This window comes from Rhinoderma darwinii, chromosome 8, assembly GCF_050947455.1.
Source record: "Rhinoderma darwinii isolate aRhiDar2 chromosome 8, aRhiDar2.hap1, whole genome shotgun sequence".
Classification (NCBI taxonomy): Eukaryota; Metazoa; Chordata; class Amphibia; order Anura; family Rhinodermatidae; genus Rhinoderma; species Rhinoderma darwinii.
In genome coordinates this window covers 13,437,590-13,464,387 of record NC_134694.1, presented here as the reverse complement: position 1 = coordinate 13,464,387, position 26,798 = coordinate 13,437,590, and the positions used below count along the sequence as shown (strand labels likewise).

The window sequence follows — 26,798 nt, the reverse complement described above, 5'->3', positions numbered from 1 at the left end:
TAGCTCCATCTGGCCAGGCTGTGATAGGCTCTCCCACTCCTCAGCCTCCCAGCCTGACTGGTAGAAGATCGTGTCACTCTCTCAGACTTAGGAGCAGGTGCAGACCGATTACCCACGGGCGTCGACACAGAAGCTGTGTCTGGCAGAACCTTTACAACATGTGTCAGTGTATAGGGGCATGCCTTTTGAAAAGGAAAATGGTACAGCCCAGTTGTTAATTTATTCATACAGTTCCAGGAGGAATAACAGAGGAACCGCACGAGAGAGTTCTAAGAACAGATGCCCCAGAATTGTTATTTCATGAGGAATGCAAGGTTTAACTAAAACAATCATGTCAGGAGAGATGACACGTCCCTTTTAATAGCACTGTCTGAGAAGAAAGGTAGATATTAGAATTCCATCCGAAGTCTCTTTAAAGGATTGTTATTTTTCTAGTAAATCAGACGATGTGACACTGCGTTTGTGCTTAGCCAGCGTATGGCGGCAAATATGCTGACACAGACGATCAGCAACACAAAGCACTTTTGTTATTTTCTTGCTGCAGCAGAAAGATCTTGTTACCAGGGATGTTATCATGGGCAGATTGCAGACAATGTGGTCATGTCTGAAGGCACAGGACAAGGATAATACCACAGCGACATATTAAGCCTGGCATCTAAATGGGCCAGCAAGCCCCTGCACAGCATCGCTTGCAAACATCTGGACCCATTCACACATCAATGGACCCACATATGAAGATAAAGAGCACAGATCAGTAGATCAGAGCTGATACTGAATTGATTGGCTGTGTCTCACACCAGCCGGCCCAATTTTATTCTTGCTATGTGGCCCCCTCCACTCCAACTTCTCTACAGTGTTTGCAGAGCTTTACTTTTAAATGCCCCTTTGGCAAATACCCATAGTGCTGCACTGTGTTCTTGTATATTAATCTAATAGATATCAACGCTCAACCAGCTAATCTCATAGTTTGGAGCCATTTTGATGATTATATTAGGAAATGCACAAATATGCAACACTGACTCAGATGTCAACAACTTGTATTCGCTTTAAATTGACAGAATACTAGAAGAATGTTACTGAAATATAATAGGGTTGTTACGTATCATATTGGCAAGTTGTGCAGTTTCTGCCCTTTTGCAACAAAACACTAGTATTAGTTATTTGACAGAGTGTGTAAAGCATCTGCCAGACAACTTCTGTGTCGACGCCCGTGGTTAATCAGTCTGCATCTGCTCCTCGGTCTGATAGAGTGACTCGATCTGCTACCACTCAAGCTGGGAGTCTGAGGAGTGGGAGAACCTATCGCAGCCTGGCCAGACAGAGCTAGCTCCCGCCCTCTGTCTATTTATACCTTCATTTCCTGCTCTTTCTTTGCCTGTGATTCTGTCTGGTTTCCTGGCTCTGCTGTTCCTGCTAGTACTATTGACCTCTGCTTCAAATTGACCCTGGCTTTACGGACTACCCTCCTGCTCTGCGTTTGGTACCTCGTACACTCCTGGTTTGACTCGGCTCGTTCACTACTCTTGTTGCTCACGGTGTTGCCGTGGGCAACGACCCCATTTCCCTTAGCTTCTGTGTACCCTTGTCTGTTTGTCTGTCGTGCACTTATTGAGCGTAGGGAACGTTGCCCAGTTGTACGCCGTCGCCTAGGACGGGCCGTGCAAGTAGGCAGGGACTGAGTGGCGGGTAGATTAGGGCTCACCTGTTGTCTCCCTAACCCGACATTACAGAGAGGTTCCCAAAATGTTAAATCAAGCCTAATCCTCCCGGATGTATTCAGAATCTTTTTTAGAGGGGTCCCGACAACAAGACTAATATAAATCTATAGGTCCATGCTGTACCTCCATTTCACTCAGAAGCACATAGAGGTTTTTTCTAAAGGATTTTTTTTAGGAAGCACCATATGGCAGCATACTTTGCTGCAGTATTTTGCGGTGTTTTTGTAGTTTTATTTTTGCAGCTAAAAGACTGCAAAGGCTGGATATTACATGTATGTAAATGTGATTTGAAAAACTCAAATTTTTGCACTTGGAGAAGTTTTTTATTTAATTGGTACCCATTGTTTAAATATATCTTTAGGGGTCCATATGTAGAGACCCCAACCAATCTCTACAACGAAGGGGTAGAGGTTTTCTGTTGAGCACTGTGCACCTTAGTTTCCCACCGACAATTTCCTCCTCAAGAATACGTCGGTTAGTGGTGTAAAGCTTATACTTTCTAAAGCCCATCAATAGCCCTTTAAAACAAGTCGAAAAATGCAGGAGGGAACCTAAGGGGTAAATCTGCCCCTATCTTCTCGCAATCAATATGGGTCTCAGCACCGAAAGCTCTACTAAAGTAAACTTCTGACATGTCTCCGTTAAACAATTAGTACAAAAGTACTTCTTGCTACTTTTTTTGTAATCCGCAGTATGCCCTATATATGTTGCTGGTTTTTTTTAGAACTGCTTCTTTAACAGAAAACCAAGACTGTCAAACTGCATAACTAGTAATTCCTATAACTGGATAAATAAGCAGAATAATGGCACCATTTATAGAAACCTGTATTGCACCGGCAGAATCCACATTGCTGTAGATGCTTTTAAAGGGAGATATTCTAAAAACACTTTACTATTACTAGTTATATAGATCTATTATGTCATTATTAAACTGGTTGCAAATCGGAGATTCACTTTAAATATGAATTACTAATATAACATAACCTCTATAGAAAATAATCGGTTACAAGCTGAAACTATAATCAAATCACTTAATGGAAAGAGCTCACTGGGCTTCTTTCTTTAACTGGCCATACACATGACAGCAGTATGGCGATATTCGACCAATCGTTCATCCGATGAATATACGTTAAATTGACGTCCCCATACACAGTTCAGATTATGTAAGTCATCATAGTCCTGTGCCCATCGACGTATGATGAGATAAGAAAATTACCCGCCGATGTATGGTTGGAACTGACAAATCCTCCTAATCTCCTCTTTCGTAGGTTGTCATTTGCAGAAGGATTGTTCATGGTCGCACTAGTGACCCATACACATTCAACTTCTTTCAATACTCGGATGAAAATTTCCAACACGGCCGACCATCAGGCAATTGTAAGGATCGTGCACTTAAAATTCTAACTAATCGGAGAATATGGTTGAAATGTCCCACTTTCATTGAATGTGTATGGCCACCTTTTTGTTAGTAGGGTCCCCTGAAAATAAGCTGATCAAGTGATTTTCTGCTGCCGAGACCCCCAACGATCATTTGTAATTGTCAGGGAAACTTGGCAGCAATTGTTCAATTCCGCTACAGTGCCACCAAAGGAGAAATGGAGCATTACACCTCTGAAAAGTAATGTGATGTCTTTGTAGTGCACAGACGTGCTGGATCCTTCAGAGGGAAAAACTCTTGAGAGTTATAATCCGCAAGAGAAAATTGATGGAGGTCCTAAATGAGTAATTACTGGTAGATGCCATAAATGTGGTTAATTGTAAAACTGCGTAAAAAAAACTGTAAAAATTAATATATGTCTAGTACCAAAAATGTATAAAACCATTATATAACATCACAGTTAAAACATAAAAGCCTGTACAGTATTCAGAAGAGATGAACAGATCAACAGAAGGATGTTGTGGTTCTCCAGAGAAAACTGCACATATGAACTGATTACTCTTATGACTAATACACTAGGAAAGTGATGAAGTGATTTATCTACGTGAGAAATGATAATGGAACAATTATATATTATATTACAATGTGGCAAAGCAGAGGTAACATGAAGAGCTGGATAAGTGCTTCCATTTAAACCAGTGGATACATTTTGTAGAAATTGCAAATTTGCAATCACGCTGAAGCGTAATATAGCAGTGCCCCTCTCATCACCTATTAAGATGCCACAGACATGAGACATTCATTGGAAGATCCTGCAAACTTTGTGCCTTGCCTTTATTTTGCACTCTTACGGCCATGTGAGGCGTCTAAAACGGCATTCCCAATCACAATATAATAAAGCAAAAAAAAATAGCAGTACAATAATAGGAGTAGTAGGCCACTAGCAATATAACTGGAATAATTATCCCTGAGTGGTTTTCGCAAGAACCCTTTCAATATTGTACAGTACAAACACTAATGCTGCCAATACAGTGCCCATATTGGTTGTCACCCCTTTTCACAGTCACTAAATGGCATGTAAATCTGTATGGTTAAGGGCATGACCACACGTGGCGGATTTCCTCCGCAACTGTCCGCATCAATGCCGCACAGAATCTGCGTTGCAGATTCTGCTGCGGATCTGCACAAAATGTGCAGTACATTGATGCGGACTAGCTGCTGCGGACTGTGGGAAAAGTGCTTCCCTTCTCCCTATCAGTGCAGGATAGAGAGAAGGGACAGCACTTTCCCTAGTGAAAGTAAACGATTTTCATACTTACCGGCCGTTGTCTTGGTGACGCATCCCTCTTTCGGCATCCAGCCCGACCTCCCTGGATGACGCGCCAGTCCATGTGACCGCTGCAGCCTGTGCTTGGCCTGTGATTGGCTGCAGCCGTCACTTAGACTGAAACGTCATCCTGGGAGGCCGGACTGGAGACAGACGCAGGGAGTTCTCGGTAAGTATGAACTTATATGTTTTTTTACAGATACATGTATATTGAGATCGGTAGTCACTGTCCCGGGTGCAGAAACAGTTACTGCCGATCGCTTAACTCTTTCAGCACCCTGGACAGTGACTATTTACAGACGTCTCCTAGCAACGCTCCCGTCATTACGGGAGCCCCATTGACTTCTTCAGTCTGGCTGTAGACCTAGAAATACATAGGTCCAGCCAGAATGAAAAAATGTCATGGTAGTAAAACCAATACGCTCCGCAGCACACATAAGATCTGCGGACTTCATTGCGGAATTTTGACTCTCCATTGAAGTCAATGGAGAAATTCCGCCATGAGTCCGCCACTGCTCCGCAACAGACAGAGCATGCTGCGGACACCAAATTCCGCTCCGCAGCCTATGCTCCGCAGCGGAATTTTACGCCTCGTCTAAACGAACACTGCTAAATTAAAGTGTAAGTCAATGGACAAACGGCACCGCTGCGGATTAACGCTGCGGAGTGTCCGCAGCGGAATTTAAGTGAAATTCCGCCACGTGTGAACCCGCCCTTACGCAAAGTTCCTCTCCTCCACTCCTGCCATATTGCAAAGGCTCTGACAGCTTTAGCATTATATTTATGAAGCAGATAGATCAGGATGAACATAGCTATAATTCCCGTACAGATAGGGGGTTAGTAAAGTACATAGAATTAACTCTCTCTCTCTAACTCGAGTAGAAACTTGGCCACTGGCCTCTGTGATTCAATGGGTAACTTCGGTGTTAAAATAGAACAGAACAAAGTCACTAACTCCTTACAGACATATACTCGCAGAACGAAAATTTCCCAGTATGATACTGGTTTGCTGACCCCACAGTCTTATGTAGTATCTCACCTCTTCTTTTGCATACTCCTGGTTTTCTGCACATATAGCCAAAGCTCCAAGGCCAAAGGAAGTAAGAGTACTCTTGGACGGGGTCCGCAGTAAACAATCCGGCACACCGCCTTCTCACCAAGGCTCAAGCTGGATCCGCCACCTTCTATGTTCGATTCAGACATTTTGGTAAATCACAAAATCCAGTGTTTGTTTGGAGCCCAGAGAAGGGAGTTTTCCTAATTTCTTCATCAGCCCTTTGCAGGATGCACTGGCTGCTGAGCTATGGTCCTATTAATGTACATGACATTTCTGCCAAAAAGAACTCTAAATAAAAAAAAAACATGTGATGATTGATCAGCATGGACTCTGCCCACGTCTCTCTTAGCAGGTGCGCAGGAAGTCTGCCCCCAAGTTCATTGCCGGCATGAATACACTTTCCCTCATTAACTTGTGGGATGGCAAACAGCACGATTAAGGGACAGATAAAGTCTCTATGTCCAGAATGTTTTCATTTCTTACAGAGCAGCTATTTTCTTCTACGACGGGCTTTTCTTTCACCAACCAGCTGGGCCTCACTTCAAAGTATTCCAACCCCGTCACAAATTTGTGTTGATCCTCTGTGGCACCCTCCACCTCAGCTGTCAGAAGAAATATGCTGCCCTCGCCGAAGCTTCCTATGGCTGTTCGTTCCAGTTTACTATTGACAGCTGATGGGGCTTAGTATTTTCCCAAGGCAAGGTTGTTGCTACCAGCTCCACTTTCTAGAAAACTCCAGTCTCCTTCAGACTTCTCAAAATTACTTTTTACCCCCTTCTCCCTTCAACCAGAGACTTTTTCATAAAGTCACTAGGACCTGCCTTACCTAACCCAGAGGTGGACAGACGTAGCCGGTCACCCCCAACAAACTGGGCTCATCTAGCTGTAAAGAACAGAATCCGCTCTGATCCTGCAAATCTCCGATATCAGTGCAATGACAAAGAGGATCTGTGCAAGGCTGACCATATGTTGTTATTAAAAGAGCCAACCTCACTCATCACAAAACCATCTAGAACGATGGGTCACATAATCAAACCGGCCGAGCCCTCTGTGACTTTCACACGCTGGGATTGTGGAGTTTTCAGCAGCGATGTATCCTGAATTCTGGACTGATTTCTATCAGCAGTGTCTTCACAGTCATATATAAAATGCACAGCTTCACATGCTATTGAATATTTGCCTCCCTGTATAGAAGTGACAATGGGTTTTCTGAGCCTTAAAGTGAATCTCCACCTTTTTTTAGGTGCTCATTCCCTTCCATATATATCTTTATAGAGGTTTGCGCTGATAAGTATTCGGATACGGAGCTCCAAATCCCCTACATAGTGTTAAATAACATTCTGTCTACTTGCAGCCATCACTAGGGGGAGCTTTAGAGCTTATTGCATACTGGTTATACATAATACCAGTATGCGGTAAACTTCCCCTAGTGACGGCAGCTCTATGACTATGCAGGGGATTTGGAGTTCCGTATCAAAAACTATTAGCAATATTAGACAAAAACAAAATTGGGTTTTTATACTTTACATTCACTTTATACTTTCTAGGGTCTTGTCGGTTCCAGTGGGGTAGGAGTCGCAACGGTCGCAGTTGCGAACGGGCCCCTAAGCCTGGGTGCCCACAGGCCCCTGTTGCCACACAGCGCTGACCGCTTTGGTCCCGGTTCCAACGGTATCTGCGTCCTCAGGATGCAGATACAGTTGAATTCAACTCTGAAGCAAGGAGCGGATTGTTCCCTGCTCCAGCATTCACTGTGCCGTGAGCGGCTCGGGGTAGAAATGCGTGATGCAGTGATGTCATCATGCCTGTCTTCACCGAGTCACTCATAGCACAGGCCAAAGGAGAAGGATCCTCCACTCATCGTGGGAATGGGTATAGGTAAGTAATTATTTTTCTATTAGGCACACATGGGGCATTATACTGGGTATGGGAGGGGGGCTGATATGGTGGCAGCTATAGGAGCATTATACTGTATGGGGTAGCTATGGGGGGTATTATACTGTGTGGGAGCATTATACTTTATGGGGGCATTATACTGTATGGGGGCATTACACTGCGTGGAGGGCAGTTATGGGGGGAAATATGCTGTGTGGGGGAAGCAATGGGGAGCATTATAATGTGGTGGCAGCTATGGAGGGCATTATACTATGTGGGGGCAGTTGTGGGGGCATTATACTGTGTGGGGCAGCTATGGGGGGGCATTATACTGTGGAAGCAGCTATGGGGACATTATACTGTGGGGGCATCCATGAGGACAGTTGGCCATGGCGGCTGGGCATAGGCACGCGCAGAGGTCTGGCGGTGTCGGGGAGGAGTAGGGGAGCCCAAGCTGAACTCCTGCACCAGGGACCATGAAACTCACTGGTAGTTCTAAGAGAGCCTGCAAGACGAAAGTCAAGAATAAAATGTTAAAAAAAAAAAAAAAAAAGTCAACCATTATTACTTCTTTTTTTCTCAGCTTAGTGTTTTGCATTTGGTCTTGTGAAATTACTTGCAGTTTTCTGCTAGAAGCGAGTGCTGGGTTATCAGACATTTTGAATTGGAGGAATTTCACAATTTGCACACGTTCATATTTTTTTTAATCTTCTTTAGTAATCTCTTTTTTGTTAATTAGTCTTAGAAAAAAAAGTTACATTTTCATGGCTTTTACATAAATATCGCTGATTCAGATAGGCAGACAGTAAGGTAAAGATACATGGGATATATTCATATGTCTGTTCTGATGAGTAGCATGTAAACCAGGGATAAGGGAGCAGCAGCAGCAACAACAAAAAAAAAATCTGTCAGAACAGCAGCCATTGTTCCAGCCACAGTTGAGAGGGGTGAACACGGTCTTTTTATATAAGCCATGTTATCGTGCCCACTTCAGCAGGAAATTACATACCCATTATGAAAGTCATTATATTTAATTGTAGGTGTAATTATATAATCAGACTCTTCAGGAGGTCAAAGAAAGAGATAACATAAGAGGTACATCAGGGACAGAGGAAAGGCATCCGGCTTACTCACACCACAGCTGTGCAAACCTCTGATCCAGTAACACCAACACAAATCACTTAAAGTGAATCTACACTTTAACACCATGTTGTATTTAGGTCCAACATGATCTGCTGATTTATTTCTTAATATAGCTGAATAGTGACTAGAGCTCCGTTTATCTGGTACGGAGCTCCAAATCTCCTGCTTAGCCAGAGTTAAATGATAAAATCCTGACTGCCTGCAGCCACCACTAGGGGGAGCTTACAGCGTTATTATTGAATTCGATGTGTAAATTGTATGCATTGTGGCGACTGCAAGCAGACAGAATTTTATTGACATGTCTATGCTGGAGGTTTACAGCTCTAAAAAAGGAGCACCGACTGCCATAAAGATAAAATAAATTCATCCACACCTATATAGATAATAAAAAAAAAAAAAGTTACAATCGCTAAATATCTTTCAAAGGTGGACATTCACTTTAAAGGAAAATGTCCAGTTCAGAAAACCCATTTTCAATACGCTACTAAGGTATTCTGAATAAATTGAGGGGAAAGGGGGTTGGTCCTCAACTCTTGGCCATAGTGGAGAGTGGTTATGAAGAGTGCCTCTCGTTCTGGAGGATCTGTCCTGTATTACACAGAAAACTCATTGATTTGAATGGATACTGTGTAATTCTTAGTTTTCCCTGTGGTGGTGCTGCAGTGAAATTGAACATTTACTGCCAGCTTTCCCCACAGATTACTGCTGATTGCTGGGGGCCACAGGAAGAGGAACTTCTAACAAGTAGAGAGTGTCCAAAGTGGTAACCCCCTATAGAGAGATTCTGGTACAAATGCAGACTTAAAAATCTGCCTCATCAGTATCCACTTCTCTACCCCCATTCTACAATCTGATGTGTTTTGATATTTTCTACAATTGGGACCTTGTCAGGAGAAACGCTTATTATAATAAGAGGAAACATTGTACACATGCATTACCACACTTGGACAATATTGAAATAAATGCTAAAACAATGCTAAAATATTTACAAGAAATGTCTGGAGCAGATTTCCAACTGTTGGGACTGAACTATGAAGTTGTTTTCTTTAAAAGATACCGATAGCTGTAGTTAGAGAGGCAATAACTTCAATCCCTGAATAAAATTTGCTCATGTAAACCAACATAAGTATTCTGGGTGGAGACGATGATGATGAGAGAAACAAAAACAAATGCATTTAGTTCACCCATCTCTCGATTGAGTCAGGTTTTTGTGGTAACCTGCTGAGGATCAGATTGTTTAAGAGGATTTTCCTTGGGAAGCAGTAAAGCATGGTATTAAACTATGAAGCACATTCAGTATCTTTACCATCGTGTGGAGACCATATAGAATTCTCCACTGGCTTTTATATAATATATGACAAGGTATATCCTGTGTCATAACAATGCATACATATGAGTGCAAGGGGTTAGGGATTTAGACAAAGTGTAGTGCTGCGCTGATATACTATCCATATCTGCGTAATCTCCACCTTTTAACTCCATCATTTTAGGTCCATTATTCTGAGAGGATTAATTTCAAAATATATCTTTATAATAGTCAAATCTCTGTCCTGACACAGAGCTCCCAATACCCGGCATAGACAGTTTTGGCTGCCTGCAGCCACCACTAGGGGGAGCTAATTCATTTGATGGTATCACAGTTACACGCTCTATGAAGTGACAACAGATTTTCTGAGACTTAGAGAACCTATCAGCAGCTTGGGGGTCTTAAAACTGCTGACATCGTGATAAAGGGGAGGAGAAGGGCTTTTCAAACTTAATGCAAGTTGCATGACTGAGAAAATAATTAATTCCCCCGACACGCCGATCGCAAGTGCCGCTGAGGCGGCAAATGATGTGCAAGCCCCTCCCCTCTGTGTGTCGCCTCTAGAGGTCTTTTAATGGGCCGCTAAAGCTGTCACTCAAAGCAGAGAGCAGCACTTGCGAACGCCGCGATGAGGTAATCAAATGCCGTATTATTGGTCATGCAACTTGAACGACTGATAAATAAGTTATGTTTAAAATGCCCTTCCCTATATTAACTTTTTTGAACGCTGTACTCGGCTATCTCTGGTGCTCCCATAGAAAATGAATGGAGCAGCAGTGCGCATGAGCGACCTGGCGCTCTGTTCAAACGAGAGGTTGGGGGGTCCCCGTTCTCGTAAACGGTGGGAGTCCCAGCTGTTGGGAACCCACCGATCAAGTTACCCCCTACCCTACGGATAGTGAGAACCTTGTTGTAACCGGAATACCCTTTTAAACTCAATAATAAAACAGTATGCAGTAAACTTATAAATTCCCCCCTAGTAGTAGCTGAAGGGAGACACAACTTTATCAATTAAGTCTATAGTTACAAAGGGCAAAAGAAGATGTGCGTCAGATAACAGAGGTCCGAGCGCTATTAACATATATCAGCACAGGAATTGAAACACATTTACATTAACTAAACAAAATTGTGCTCATAAGTGGAAATTAACTTTAAAACAAAAAGAAAAAAAAAAGATTTTAATAGCCATTATGTATTCCACAAAAAACTACAAAATATCAAAAAATAAAAAAATGGTACAAGTTTGATTCATAAAAAAAATATGCAGGACAAATAGAAATAAAATCAGGCGATATCCACCGATCAAAACACAGCAGAGAAACCAGGAAGCAGCGGCAGCGTATATGCAGGAGGCCAATATAAACACAGACTTGTTTTCCTTCTGTCATTAAATATCACTAAGGCAAATTTTATTTGTTAGGAATAGACTGGCAGCTAATACCCATCTGATGGCAACAAAGACTTCCTTCCTTCCTCCGTGCAAGCAAATTAAAGAATCAGCTTGTAAGAGGAGTCTGCCCAGCGCCTTGGACATTAAAACCGCTTCCCCCCAGGAAACGCAACAACAAGCTCATCCCTGCCATAGGAACGGCAATACAAGCGCTGAGCGCTCCTCTGAACCGATGGAATAAGGCGTCTAGATAAAATGTAAGATGAAATAGCAGATGTAGATGAATGTAGATAAAATAGCAACATCGAAATTTATTCACCAATAAATAGAAGTCTTTGAATTGTCCTCTCCCATAAATGTCTAGTCATTTCTTATAATTGGTTGTGGAAATCCTGGATGACAACAAATTACGGTCCCCAAAAGGGAAGAAGAGAAGGGTCACCTAACTTTCCTAGAGTCCTGAGTGGCAAATCTATTTAGTTATACAGGGATAAATCTCCACATATTAAACACACCAAATCAGGAGCCTGAGGAGTCAAAGAGAAGAAACAATATTCATATGAAGAAGAACGAGATAGTCACTGCCACTATAATTTCATGGAGATTCAGACACTGAGGACTAATAGAAGAACCGCACAATCATAGATCACGCCAAAGGAAAAGAAAATATCTGCGGCACTCACTGTTCTTTCTTCAGTCCTTTAGATGATAATCACCTTTTGTGATACAATATTGACAGGCTTAGACCAAATCCTCAGATCCCTTAGCAATATTGTAGCGCAAAAGCTGAAGAAAAATCAGTGAGTGCCGCCGTTCGTTTTAGTTTGGGACAATATTCATATGGTCACAAGAAGTAGATACATTTTCTATTATGTAGATATTATGCGGTTTACTACATCTAAAACTATATTTAGTTTTGTATCAAAGAGGACAGTGAAAAAAACAACAAAAAAACAACAAGAGAGTGATGAATTACATGGCCATGTAATAGTACATTTCTCCTATGGTGGTGGTTTCGGGGGAAATGTCTGATCAGCCGCGGTTTACCCCTCAACAGCTGACGGTCAGAGACGCGGAACATGCGGAGATCAGCTGTTTGCTTCTCCAGCTTTGTTAAAAAGATGTCTTCTGTGTTCCAGGTTGTCAGCTCCAGTGATTTTTACAGACATTGAAAAAAGCTAAAGTAGTACCCTGCCAGAACCTTCCTCCTCGATGACTTCAACATGTAATTGCAGCTTCCTGAACTGCTTGCAGGCTGGAGAGGGTGCTGGTTATTTCTGCTTAGTATAGCGGGGGCAGACATATCATTGGTGCAACCTGTGCAGCTGCACAGGAGCCCGGTAGGTAAGGGGCCACTGTCAACTTATAGCAACCTTCTTCTGTCTGTTAGAGTGCATGTAAATGCCTGAGATGATGAATTTAATGGCTAACAGTTACTGATGGATTTTAAGAGACACAAGGGGTGATTTATGATAGAATATTGGAGCGAAAGGTGCCCATATACTGTTCTTGTACTGGGGCCCTCAGCTGTCTGTGTCTGCCTGCGGTATAGGCTATGTTTTTCTCTTTTAATACATGTAAAAGCCCCACAGCGGCAGTGAATTCGCACTGGTAGGAACATCAAAGGAGATGAGTACCCAGGGAAACGCTGATGCGATCTCGCAGGCTGTTTATTTTACAGTGACACTCAGAAGAAAAACGAGCCGCATCTCCAACTGAAATGTGAAATTAATGGTGGATGATGTGGGGTAAAAAAAAAGGCAGTCTGAAGGCGCTGCTGCAGGGTCGTGACTATGGAAAGGCCTCACACTGACTGACGAGGGGAGGAGTACCGAGGAATCATGCTCATGTGATCAGGCAGACAGAATTTAAGAAAAGGAGATCGGTAGACCAGACTGCAACACACGAGATAGCAAGTTTGATTCACAATTCAAGGTTTTTCGACATTGATAGAACTGCATGGAATTTTGGAAAAAGATAATTCACGCACTTACTACAAATGTGGATTCTGAAGCAGTCTAAAATTTTCTTCTTTGGCTGAAAGTATGCTTTAAATACAAAAAATAATCCTGCAAACGTACAGAAGTATATATCTCACAGAAACACATCTGCTCCACATTAGACATTCACACACTTGCTTCACAATGCTTCTTTGAAACGTTCGGCTCAGGTATGAATTACTAACATAACAGTGGATTAAATGGCTTGTATCCACGCTTCAGTAACACGTGGATCTGTCTGGCAGCCAGGGGAAGATCAAGACATGTGGGTATACGTGGGTGGTAGTTGAGAGCCTCACCATATGCTTCCCTGGCTCGCAGACCCACTGTTTGCATGTGTGGCTAAATGTAACGGCACAGTGTTTATTCACAAGAGCTCAAACACCAGCTTTTAACACAGTTATTAAGCGTTATGGAAATATTATGACGGCAAAATGTAAATTTTGGTTTTGTTAATGCAAACTTGTCAGCCATGCCACTTCTTGCACGCTGTAATACACAATAACACTCCTGATAATCTGCATGGAACATAGATCGTTTCTGATGAGTCGTTTTATTACTGGCTGTATAATTTCAATTGCCACAGCCTTGCATGGCCTGTAGCGGCAAATGAATATTAAAGGGACTCTATGCTGTGAATTCTTCTCTCTTTAGATGGTGAGCAGACCAAAATATTAAACACAAAAATATTAGGTCTGGAGTATAGAAACAAATGCAGACAAAAAGTGAAGCAATCCCTTAAAGCAAACAATTTATTTCTTAAATGTTTCAACCGGTCTTAGATCAGATTGCAGTCTTCATATTTCACTCATAGGGATTTTTTTTCCGACAGGATAGATTCCTATATGGGTCCTTTTAAACAGTACAATATAGGCCATGAAAACGAGTGCCGCTCAATGAGAGAGCGTGTTGATCATTGCTCGTTTGCTCCTTTCACAAGGATCGGTTACGTATGGGGACGAGCGATCCATTATGTTGGCATTTACACAGGGAGATGTGCTGCCGACCAGCAAACATTTTATTGACTGAATAAACTAGATCAGCCAATGAACAAGTGTATGCTCATTTATTGGCCGATTGTTGCCCTTTTTTACACAGTGCAATGATCGGGGAATAGGGCAATTAAAAGAGTCGCAACTGCAACCAAAATGGTGAAGCACATGCATTTACATATAGTGCACACTTTAAATTCTCGTTCTAGTGCCAGAGGTTGTAATTATATGCCCTAACAGGCAACAATATAGCCAGATAGCCCTGAGGCCCATTAATGAAGTATCTGCCCATATAAGATTTGGGCACCAATAGTGTCACACTGATCAAAAAGCAGGGTCCAGTCTGGTTTAAAAAAAAACCAAAAAAAACGTTTAAATATCCTTTTAGGGCATAGTTAATAAAGGAGAGTCTCATTAATAACGATCATCTAGTAGCCGGAGTGAAGAGCAGCTACAAAGAGTGTCTCACGCTGGATGACCCGACGGTGTCCATGCATTACACATGCAGCCAATTTATTTTTAATAAGAACCATGTAATGCTTCATTTCTCCTGTGGAGGCACTGCAGGGGAATTGAACAGTTATTGTTAGGCTCTCCTGCAGAATACAGCTGATCGCTTAGAGCCTCAGTAGCAGGACAACCTTTAATGAACTTACTTTTTGTGGGCCCCTCTAACATAAAGGGATTGTAGCACTGAATATACCAAAGCAGCACTTGCTCCTGTCCTCTGCCAATATATATATATATATATATATATACACACACACACACACGAAAGAAATCCCACAGCACTCCGATGGTTCCAAAAAGTATGTGATTTATTCAGTCAACAGCTGCAACGTTTCCGTCCTGCTATAGGACCTTTTTCAACCATCGGAGTGCTGTGGGATTCCTTTCGTTTAGGTCTGAAAATCCACGGATCTGGATTACCTGCTTGCACGCATTACCGTGTTGGAATCTGTCGCAGAGTGCTGCTTATCTCTACATATATATATATATATCTTTATGGATTGCTAGAATAACTGCCTCTTCAGTCTTTTACATTTCTGTGATATTTCTATTAAGTACAGAATAGATTCCATCAGATAAATGCCCAAAGTACACGGCATGGTGCACAGCTGAGCATTAATAATCCCACAAAGATGGAAAGTTTCTTAAAGTTTTGTGTGAGTACCAGATCTTGTAAGCGCGTAACTGCCATAGTAAATCCTCTCCCCTCCCGCGACCCCTTAACAAGCAAACATTTATTTTTGTGCTTTTTAACAAGATTTAGAATTTTTTGTATTTTTCTATTTTAGGCTCAGTGGGAATTAATGGGATTACATTTTCTTATTCGGATGCCCTGTGGTTGCAATGAAGAGAGAGACTACTTTTAAATTCTAAGGAATTTGGAGAAAACCACTGTGGTTAGGAGTGTTATTTCTCAGCCCCCACCAATGACACAGCTGCAATAGGGAGCGAGGGTTCTGAGCCGGTAATGAATTCAACATTAAAATCACTAAGCCTGCAGATCTGATTTTGCTGACTTGTGAAAGATGAGACGCGCTTTGCCTCCTAAAGCGTGGGCACTCAGGGCTGTTTTTTTGCTGGGCTCCATTTAAACATGGTCTTATAAAACCTCTTTGCTTGCCCTGATAACTCTCAGGTGGATAGAAGTGTTTGTTCTGTAAAATGTACGACGAGTCAATAATATGTGCACAGGGATTCATCCGTGTATGGAAATACAAAGTGCACATTTTGATGTCTCTGCAATCATGTGTGTGGAGAAAAGGAATAGAACTTGTAGTCAAAACATTTTGACTACAGTAAATTTACATGCATGGTCACTGAGAGGTATAGACTGAGATTAAAGAGGAACGGTCACCCCTCCGGACATGTCTGTTTTAGTGAATAATTGTATTTCCCATGAAAAAAAAACAACTACTCTAGAGCATATTTTCTAAAGACGCTACATTGTGTCATTCCTCTGTTATTCTTCCTAGAAATGTATGAATAAATTGACAACCGGGTGTTACCAGTTCAGCTTGTGTCCCTACACTATCGGACAATGTCCAGAGTAAAGGTCCTATTAGACGGAGCGATTATCGTGCAATATTTTCTTTAATCGTCTGAATGCAAGAGATTTTCGCCACGTGTAATAGCGTGCAACATTCGAACGACGAACGATAAATCCTTGGGTTTCCGTGGATCGGCCACATCTGCCTGAGCGAAAGATTATCGTTAGTCACCGGCACATCCCCTCATCGAATTATAAATCTTCCAGTGGTTAGCAGATCAGAGATGAGGTTTTGGCGAACAAGCAACGATCGCTGTAACGACTGGACAAAACCTTTAGCAAATATTGTCAAGTGTAATAGACCGTATTTTGACCGCAAACGACTCGCTAAATCATCACTGGTCGCTCGTTCATGAAAGAATATCTGTCTACTTGGACATTAAAGGGGTTATGTGGAGACCAAAAATTATTAGCAGTGTACTCCCTGCAATATGCGAGTACTCTTGCAAATTTACATTCCGGTCCCCCGTCGTGCTGATTCTGAGATTTTCATAGATTTTTTACAGCGCTGCTGGGGACCGGAAGTCTAGTTGCACAGTCTTCTTTGATGACGATATAAGTCTTCGTTATGCGACCGGCCCCGCTATATTCTATTTACAAGCAGTAGCTGTAGTACAGCGAGTATATAGAATACAGCAGAGTCTCATGTGACGAAGAGTAGAATCATCATCAAAGAAGACTGTGCAACTAGACTTCCGGTCCCCGGGCATTTTTGGTCCCCACATAACCCCTTTGAGCCTGTAGTAACACACCCCTTTCAGTATTAGACTGTAAATGGCACATGGTAGATGAGGGTCGTGTTATTAATTTTGTATTAGGGGCCCAGGAGCTTCAATTTACGCCTCCTGTTTATTCATGTATTGTACAAACAAGGCTGGTTTGGCATTCAACATGAAAATATTAAAATAATCACTTACCTGAACACAACTATATTCTCCTCTGCAGAACCAAAGCACCCACAAATTCTCCATTGCCATTTCAAATATTTAAAGCTTTTACAAGTCCAAAGCGGAGGCATTTTGTAGCCCATGGTCTCAGGTGAAGCACTGGCGGCATTTGCTGCATTTGAAAATACTAGTTACGCCTATGGAGGTTGTATTGATTGGCAGAAATCATTCCGGTGAGATCATATCTGCAGGTTCGGACAATTTCCTCCTTTGTGAATCTATGTTTTGCTGGAGGGTAAACTGCTAATGTGTTGCTTAAATGGTTTCAAACAAGAATCTGTTGATTAGACTCTTCTCCCAATGTCATGGACTAAGGACAACTTGTGAAAAGATGTTTAAGGGTTAAAGATAGTTGATCAGCCAATTATTTATAAGCACAGATTCCATTATTAATATTCTGTCATGTGTATCTTATTTTAATGGAGCAACGGAGATCATCGGCTGCCAGGCCCCTCTGGCGATGCACATCTCTGGCGAAAAACATGGCAGCCTTCTTCCAGAAACAGTGCCACACCTATCAATCGATGGTATTGCAGCTTAGCTCCATTAAATTGAATAGGGTTGAGCCGCACTTCCACACACAAGCTCTGTCACTGTTTTTGGAAGAAAGCAGCAATAGATACTAGTCCAATTTTGTACCACAGTCCAAAAAGGTTTGCCAGGAAATTTGTCATAACTTTTATTAGATTTTTTTGTGATGGACTATGTTATTTTGGGGTTTAAAGTATTAAACATCAGTAAAAATGATGGAATATCTCGAATTTAAATAGGGTCTGTACAGATGTGTGGTACAGCGTTAGAGAACCGCATAGAGCTGTGATGCAATGACATGATGGCAATAGTGATGTGCCCACTGCGGTCAGTAACGCTACGCATGAAGCAGTGATTGGCCTTGCAGTGTCGGAATGTAAATTCACCAAGGACGTCACGTCATTGTGTTACAGTCATAACAGAGTAATGGGGGAACACAGATGTATTATTTTCCACTGAGGAACCACTTTATGGGTATTCTCTATTGTTGAAAAACCCCTGTAAGGTCAGTCATCTCAATGCGTTATTCAATGTGTCACTCAATGCAACATCACTAATAAATCCATGAGATCCTGATTGTAATAAGTTTACTCCGAGGACCAAAAATAAAGTTGTTTAAATGGAATACATCTCTAAACCTCAATTTAGGGTGTGAAGAGTTAAAAATTCACCCACACTGACCTCACAAACGCCAACTCTATTCAGATTGAGGGTTTGGCCTTGGGCCCCTCTGTGGCGGATGATTAAACCATGCAGCCTTTTCCTGCCCCGTCTTACCAACACAACAGCTGTCTGTCCCTGTAGACTTCAATGTTGGAAGGAGATTTGATCCTCTGGCAGCAAGTGAGAAACTGAAGCCATTTAAATACAGATCTGAAATGTTTTTTCTCCCCAAGGTGTAAGATTGCAACTGCTTCTCAAGTACCTCTGCTCAAGAGTGACAGGACCACGGAAGACAGTATTACGCTAAATACAGTAACACATTTGTCAGAACGTCTATAATATGCAACAAAAGAAGCTACATTTTTCCTGTTAGGAAGTTATATGTGATACAATCTCGAGAAGAGAAATAGGCAAATGGGACGCTTACTTTGCTGTACAGTTTAATGTATTCTCTTGTTCCCTGTTATCAGCCAATTCAGTCTGGCGAGACACTTTGTAGTGTTCTTTAATGGCATTCCGGACGAGAAAAGTCCTTGCCCAGAGTGTCACAATTGTCACATATCTCCAGTTCTGAGACATTATAAGCATTTGTGAAGACCATCACCAGTTCTTTATAATATGCTAAGTCTCCGGTCATCAGGTAGCAATTTCAATCAAAACAAATCGAATCCACAAAACCGAACATGGAAAAGTTTTGCAGACAAACCAATGCCTCACATCAGAATAGGACTGTACCAGAACAAAAATGATAATGGACCCTTCTCGTGGTGCTTGTTGAAGTCACCACAGACCCCCACCCTGCACTTGTTAGTGCTCAGTGTAGGAATGTTGGTCCTTGGGCCACCCAGGGGAGATAATGCTGAGGACCACCCTCCATTTATACGTCCACTTCTAATTTAATTGTAAATGGTTATCATCAATTAGGTTTAATTTGTGAAACAACTCATACAAAATTACCAAGTGGGAATTAATTGGCTCCAGAGTCATCTCTAATTGGGCTGGTCTCCAGATGGTTCTTTGAAGCCCATTATTGTGTCAGAGCCTGGGCCAACTGGAGAATCCTCAAGTACACTGGTGGGCCAGTCCAACCCATCTTCCCATCCTAATAGGAATGAAGGGTGGTGTAGTATTCCATGAGGAAAGAGACTGTCAACTCCAACTGTTACTTCCTATCCACAGGTCACATAGCAGTTACAAGCCCTGCCCTAATACTATAAACACTCATGGACAAAAGTACTATACAAAGAGGAAGTCATACACCTTCAATAGTGGTCAGCCAACATCTTTTCCTCCCGACCTGCCCATATGTATGCATACTCGGTTCGGCCTAGTGTGCATGTGTTTTCAATCGGGAGAGAATAACAAGCCGCTGCCAGATACCTCTGGTGGTGGCTTACCTCCAATAGGAACAAAGGTTCTCGCCAACATCTGCAAAACAATCAACCAAACATCGAATATTCAAATCTGGCCAAACTCGTTAACCTAACTAGTTGTCGTTAATCTAACATGTATGGCCTTAATGTAATGTTCTTACCTGCAGCTTTGAGGCTGCACTCAACCAAACACTTCGTTCTTAAAGGGTAACTAAACATTCAAACTTCTGACATGTAAACATGAAACTTCGGACCACCACCAATCAAAACTACTGACATGTCTCTATTACATGTCAGAAGTTTGTTGAACGTTTAGTTACCCTTGAAAGGCCTCTTCGCTACATTCATGGGTGCACTCTCTAATAAACTATATAGGCGCTTATAACAGACGAGAACCTCACTAGTTCTAAACCCCAGTATTACCTCCTAAAAGTCCTATTCAGATGTGAGGCTCCAGGCATAGAAATGTTCTGGAGAGGAGGAGTTCATAAATTATTATTTTTGCAGTGCAATCATTTTGTAAAGAAATGGCAAGTAAAACCTATAATTATGGAAATAAAAGCCAACTAAAAGAAACAAAAAAAAAAAAAAAAGGCACGCTTTCCATCTCATGAGATAATTGATAATGACTGGTAATAAAAACATTTTTTCCATTTGGAACAAATACGCTATTGTTTATACAAAAGACATCTAGACCGTGCGGTATGTGGCAAATGTGCCAAAGGTTCTGTGATCTGCCCTTATCCCTCTACATGTCTTGGTAAGCTTTTCTCTCCTTACAAATGGCCTCTCGCTAAAGTTTTCTATAATTAAACGTACACAGGATGGAGCTTCATGGGACAGTTTTCATTGGAAATTTTTTTTTTAAAAATAGAGGGTTGAAACAGGAATCATACTCTCCTTTTGGGGTTGTGCCAAGATTGGGCACAATTCCTATAAAAGTGCTTTGACATTGAGTTCAGCTACTGCCTTATGTACCAAATAGAGGAACCAGTAGACATTTGCCTCATTAACCCTGGGCTACTTGGTGCATCCATGTATTTCAAGGTTGCCCATTCCAATTTGAATAGGCGCCAGGTACTATCACATTTACGGCCGTCAGCAGCTTTGGGTTTCATGTGCTGCGACCGCACCAATGAGCTGATTACCCACAGGACTGCATTTAGAGAAGAGGTTGTCCAGATGCGACAACCACTTTAAAACAAAAACTCCAGGAAAAAAAATATGATACACTGTGTTATGTCTAGTGCAGGGCCAGAGGGGAAAGTCACGCACCAGCCCTTCAGGCACTGCACTAGGCATGACACAATGTATCAATTTTTTACTGGAGTGTTCCTTTATGTAAATAATAGATATATCTTGGTTGGACTTGCCTTAGGAACAGGCAACAGAATAATATCCCATCACTACAGCTGAAATGCTCGTTTTTTAAAAATCACAATTTGAGGGTTTCACAGACATTTATAGGAAAATACAGGATAATTGGAATCACTAGCAAATTACAAATAAAATTAGATTCAGGAACAGATTCATAAAGAATGTGCCAGAAGTAAAAAGCATCAAATCGGAGAAAGAATTATAATTTAATAGCGTTTTCATGCTTTTACCTCCTATCAGACATTTATTAGAACATTAATAATCAATCATGACAAGTAAATATAACCATAGACAGTGTTTTTTGGCATTAACAGCCATTTAAACATCTGCACAAAATCTTGCAAGGATAACTCTGGTAATGGTATTAGCAAAATACTGTAGTTCAGAAACAGCCAGACCACTCCGGGAGCCAAGATGACTTTTTAATGGCCTAGCAAGAACTACTTATATACACTTCATTAGAAAACAACCCAAAAAGTTAAAGGGGGTTTCCGGAACTGAAATATCAATTTCCTATTCTTAGGATAGGCTTTCGATATTCAATTAATTATTGGGGGGCCAAAACCCAGAACCATCGCCGATCAGCAGAATAAGGGGCAGAATGAATGAATGTGCCACAATATGTACAAAAGTAAATGGGACTGAGCTGCAGTACTAGGCACATCCACAACCTTATGTACGTCGCTCTGCCGGTGTAAACAATAGGGACGCAGCTCTCACTCACATTCTCCCTCAAATACCTCAGATCAGACCTGACTCTGGCTTTAGGGCAACTGGCTGCAGCAGGAGCCCTTGCCCACTACTCTTTTTGCAATACGAGACCCGGCACTCAGAGCCGCACCACTTATCCATCTGCCAGTCAAAATGGAGGGGTTAGGGAAGAATACCCGTGTTCTCTGCAAGATTTCTACAAGACTATTCGCCAGTCTGCAGGTTTTCTTCATACTCCAGAAAAAACACTTTCTTTTGTTGACTTTTCTCATTCATTTCTAAAATTACAATTCTGTTAGGACAGCAACAGATATTGAATAACCACCAACAGTGATCAGACCCATAAATATTTAGCTCAACATACATCTATGCCATTTCAATAAAGCTGGGTAAGTGAGCAGCTGCCAAACTGTTATGTTGCCACTTATCTCCTAGGGGCACAATTGCATTAGACAAGAAAAATCCATCCTGTCCAACCAACGATACGTTTAGCTCCCAGGCAAGGGATTGTCATGCCACATTGAAATTAGTTTGTCAACAGATCTCTGGGCTTCCATCATTAAAAAAAAAAAAAAAAAAAAGTTATGATATGTCAAATGTTTCTTTTGAGACGCTGAATAGGGGGCTCCAAACTGCAACAGATTGAATATATAAAAGAAGTTTTAATTAGAAAACATCAGAGCCGAACTTCTCAATTAAAACAGGTGCTAATGCGGAGTGACCTCAGTGCAGGGTCTGTCAGTCTATAACACATAAGACCAATTCACTGTCTCGATTGCACACAAAAACCTACACATGCTAAAGATATAGGAACTATTTCGCACTGGGATCAGTACGTGACACTTGCAGCCTGTGGTCTGTTGTCACTCAGACTGCTGCGGAGGCTCTCTCCAGACGCAGGGACACTCCGGCTCTATCCTGCAGCTACTGAACACTACAGCACCTCTGTGTAGTGTCCCGTTTCTTTAATAAAGGGGTATTCCCATTTTATAAAAAGTGATGGCATATCGCTAGGATATACAGTACCAGCACTTTATGATCGGTGGGGGTCAGACCTCTAAGAGCCCCACCAATCATGAGACTAAAGCGGCCGCAGCACTGAGCAGGCTACAAGAAGGCTGAGACACAAAGCTGCAGCTCAAGAAAAGCAGCAGCATAAAGGGGTAATGAAAGGGCCACAGCGGGGATTTAGCGTTTTGTACTCTTTAAGTTTTCCCTGCAAAGCCTCACTCCCAGCCACCAAGATGTCTAGGGAACGTCGGCCAGTTCCATTCCCTTGATTGGGGCAGTGCTGCAGTTCCCTGCCTAGTGGGTAACCCAGGCACCGCTGTGCAGGGAAAACATAGAAGAGGACAAAGTGATAAATCCATGCTACGGCCCCTTCATGCCTTTGCCTCTCTTGTGCTGCAGATCTATGTTTCGGGCTCCTTGTAGTCTGCTCAGTGCTGCGGCCCTTTGTGCTGCTCCTTCTCTCGTGCGGCAGCTATGTGTCTCAGGCTCCTTGTAGCCTGCTCTGTACGTCCTCCATTCAATCTCTCCCATGCTGAACCATTTCTCTTCCTCCAGCTCTCTCAGTCACAGACAATCAGAGGTGCACACAGTTCTCCAGCTGGGCTGTGGGGTCCTAATGCATGCCAACCACCCGATGAACCACTGCACCCAGCCAGCATGAACCATGGGGAGAAACCAGAAGTACACAGTTATACTATCAATCATGCTTCGCACACAGCACCAACACAAACTGCCCCCCATTATTACAAAACTTTCACTTGAAGTTGCAATACTTTACACAGCCCATGGACAAGAGAGGCGCTGTTGCTGGAGCATGTAAGGCGATTACAGGACATTACTTAGGCAGTTATAGGACAATAAAACATCTCACTATGTAGTATGTTTGCATTGTCATAAGTAAATAACATCATGATTCTAAAATTAAATATATGCAGGAACTAAAAATTCCTAATAAGATCTAAAAATATAAAGGAACAATGGAAAAGTAAACCCAGTTGGAAACTATTCTTAGTAAGTTATAGGAAAAATCATTACATGTGTATCAATAATAATCTGTTCTAGGTGGTATTCCAGCTGTAAGAGGTAAGAATAAGTCCACTATCCGTGGTCCAAATTTAATGTGAAGCTCAAGTTTGGAGACACATTAATAAAAAGAAAACTGCAATAAAAGGGGGTAGACTCACATGGAAGTCCCTCGTGTGAGAAGCTGGACAAGAGATAATCAGATTTTGCTGGGGGGGGAAGTTTCACTCTGGAATGAATGGCTCAAATCCGCCTGAGACAGACATTTACTTAGCCTTTCCCCCTTGAACAAGCCCCCTCTATGCTAGCTTCTAGGGTGTGTCTGATTGGTTGGAGTCTGAGTGTGTGGGGACAATGATTGGGTGGTGTCAGAGTGTGTAAGGACAACCCACATCAACAAAAGGAATCGTAACACCCAGTTGTCAATTTATTGCTAAACTTCCAGGAGGAATTAATGAGGAACGGCACAATGCAAAGTTCTAAGACAAGGTGCTTTAGAATGGTTATGTCATGAGGAAAACAAGTATTTACTAAAACAGACATGTCAAGAGAGGTGGCTGGTCCTATCTCTACTATATGTGGCAAATGCTGTTCATTCAATTCCCTGATATTTTAAGTAATCTTCAAATTGGAGGGATGTTTTAAGAACAGAATTGCAGAGGTTGCACCATCTGGGCAACCACCTCTTGGAATAAAGCCACCGTGGGATGAATTGATGATGCATATAAGTCCTCTCTAACCCAAGGGGGGAAATTCCTTGCGGCCACATTTTCTACAGGGAAAATCTATTATTAGATGGTGCTCATTCAAATTAATGGGCAACCATGTAATACATGGTCACATTGAGTCTTCAAGAGCTGGAGCTCAATCTCATAGCGCAGGGTCCATAGAAGAGTGGGGCCCTCCTCTATTATGTCCGAATACTGGATATGGAGAGGGGTTATCCAGATGGTAAAAACCCTTTAATAAAGCAGAGAAACTACCAATATTTTCCAGGAACATATACAGTGGCCACCACATTTGCACTAATACATGACTTACTGAATTTATTTGACTGCAAGTGCATTTAGAGATTTTATCAAGAAACGACTCTGTAAAAATGTTATCTACTCTAAACCCACAAAGCTCCCTCCGAAAAAATGCTCAGAGGATCTTGGTTTCCTGTATTGGCTAAAGAATGTAGCGTAACAGACATCTCAACCCTGTAATTTCTTTCAGTCTGAGCAAATGACAGGCTTAAATTTCACAAAGTTACAGATTTAGTTTCACGTTCGCAGCGTCCCAGTAGGAGAGGAGTCGGGGGGGGGGCATGAAAGACTGGAGCAGACTGCATGTTCCATTCCCTTACAACATTGCTTCCTAAAAATCTCAGATCCACATACGGGTTATAACGAAAATTACATTCCGTACATCGGCTTTGTAGAATCAACTTTATTTGAAAGATACAATTTATTAAGAGGTACTGCTTCATTATAAAGATTCCTCAACTATTACCTTGGAGTCTATTGATGTTTTAGTGGTATTCCACTTTTTACAGGTTAAAGGGTAACTAAACGTTCAACAAACTTCTGACATGTCAGAAGTTTTAATTGGTGGGGGTCCGAGCACGGAGACCCCCACCAATAGCTAAAACAAAAGTGCTCATGTCAGCGTTCAGCCATTTTTTTTTTGTTCTGCTTTTTCCGGAAAGCCGATGTATCGGAGTACGGGCTCATAGACTTCTATTGAGAGCGTACACCGCTACATTGATTCCGGAAATAGCCGAACAGAAACAAAGCACCAATCAGAACTTCAGTATGACAGGTCAGAAGTTCGTTGAACGTTTAGTTACACAAACAAAACGCGCTTTTCTGATATGAACTAAATCAAAATCCATTCCCCGAGAGCAGATATTAGGCTACGGGAAGGTCCCCGTTTGTCTTCATGCTTATATCTATATAGGCAGATATAAGAACATGCATCTTACATTAAAAGGAACTGTCTTATGCTTTGGGCATGGACTTAAAGGGCAGGGCGTGACACAGGGATTCTCTCTCTTAGAATCTTTGTGTCGTGCTCTGTCCCTTCTAGGACCTGTATTAACCACAGAATAACATCAGCTTTGCCCGGAGTGTTTCTTTAATCTATATCCAAAAAGTGTGTCCTTGTAGAAGCCCAGGCTGACTCACAAACAGTGATCTCTGCCCCTTCCCTTAAACCCTACAATTCTCTGTAACAGAATAGTCCCAATAACTTATTAGAATTCAATCAACCAGTAATCAACCAAATCACAAGCCATGTAGACACGGAAACTAGCGATCTGATCCAGGAAACTGCTGTCAATTTTGCATCCAAAAACAATAGCAGTAAAATAAACTTCTCATAATAGCCTTAGGGCTCATGCACAGAGCAGTACGGTGTGTACGGTCCATACTCTATGTGCCACTGTATGGTACCTTCATGAGGAATCATATTCTCCACTAGAAGCAATGCCTCTAGAGGACAATATCTCAGGAATACAACATGCAATTCTACATGTCATGATTTATGCTTTCACCTCCATGCAAAAATTAGACACACATGGAGTTATAGCATGGCCCTATAGATATCTATGAGTGCACGATTTGGAATCGGTGTTAAATGGATCCCAAATCCGGCCATGTGCATGTCCTTAATGTGTTATGTTCATGTTAAAGATGATATAAGGGCAGTAGTTGTTTACTAGTATGAGGTCATGAATCGAAATTCTCCCATTAACTATGGGAGTAGTCTGATAATAGATTGCATTGTCGGCCGGGAGTTTTTGATTACCCCCAACTGCACTGCAGGTCCTTTTGAAGAATACAGGCAACTGTTTCATGGACTGCAGATAGGGGTTGTTGACCGAAAGTGGAACTGGTCTTAGGGACTAAAGGTACAAGAGGATCGGACATTAAAAAAA

At 41.9% G+C, this 26,798-nt stretch overlaps 1 protein-coding gene across 11 annotated transcripts in view; it reads right to left on the bottom strand.

Annotated features, from left to right (window-relative positions):
• GPSM1 (G protein signaling modulator 1) overlaps positions 1–26,798 on the bottom strand; it is a 193,290-nt gene that overhangs the window by 142,084 nt on the left and 24,408 nt on the right. Inside the window, exon 1 of one of the 11 annotated variants that reach the window (XM_075835168.1) lies at positions 5,463–5,712. The exons of the other annotated variants lie outside the window; for them this stretch is intronic. Coding sequence (XP_075691283.1) covers positions 5,463–5,626 — 164 coding nt within the window. The 5' untranslated portion in view covers positions 5,627–5,712. Of the gene's footprint in view, positions 1–5,462; positions 5,713–26,798 lie in introns of those variants that run through there. 11 annotated transcript variants of the gene reach the window in all.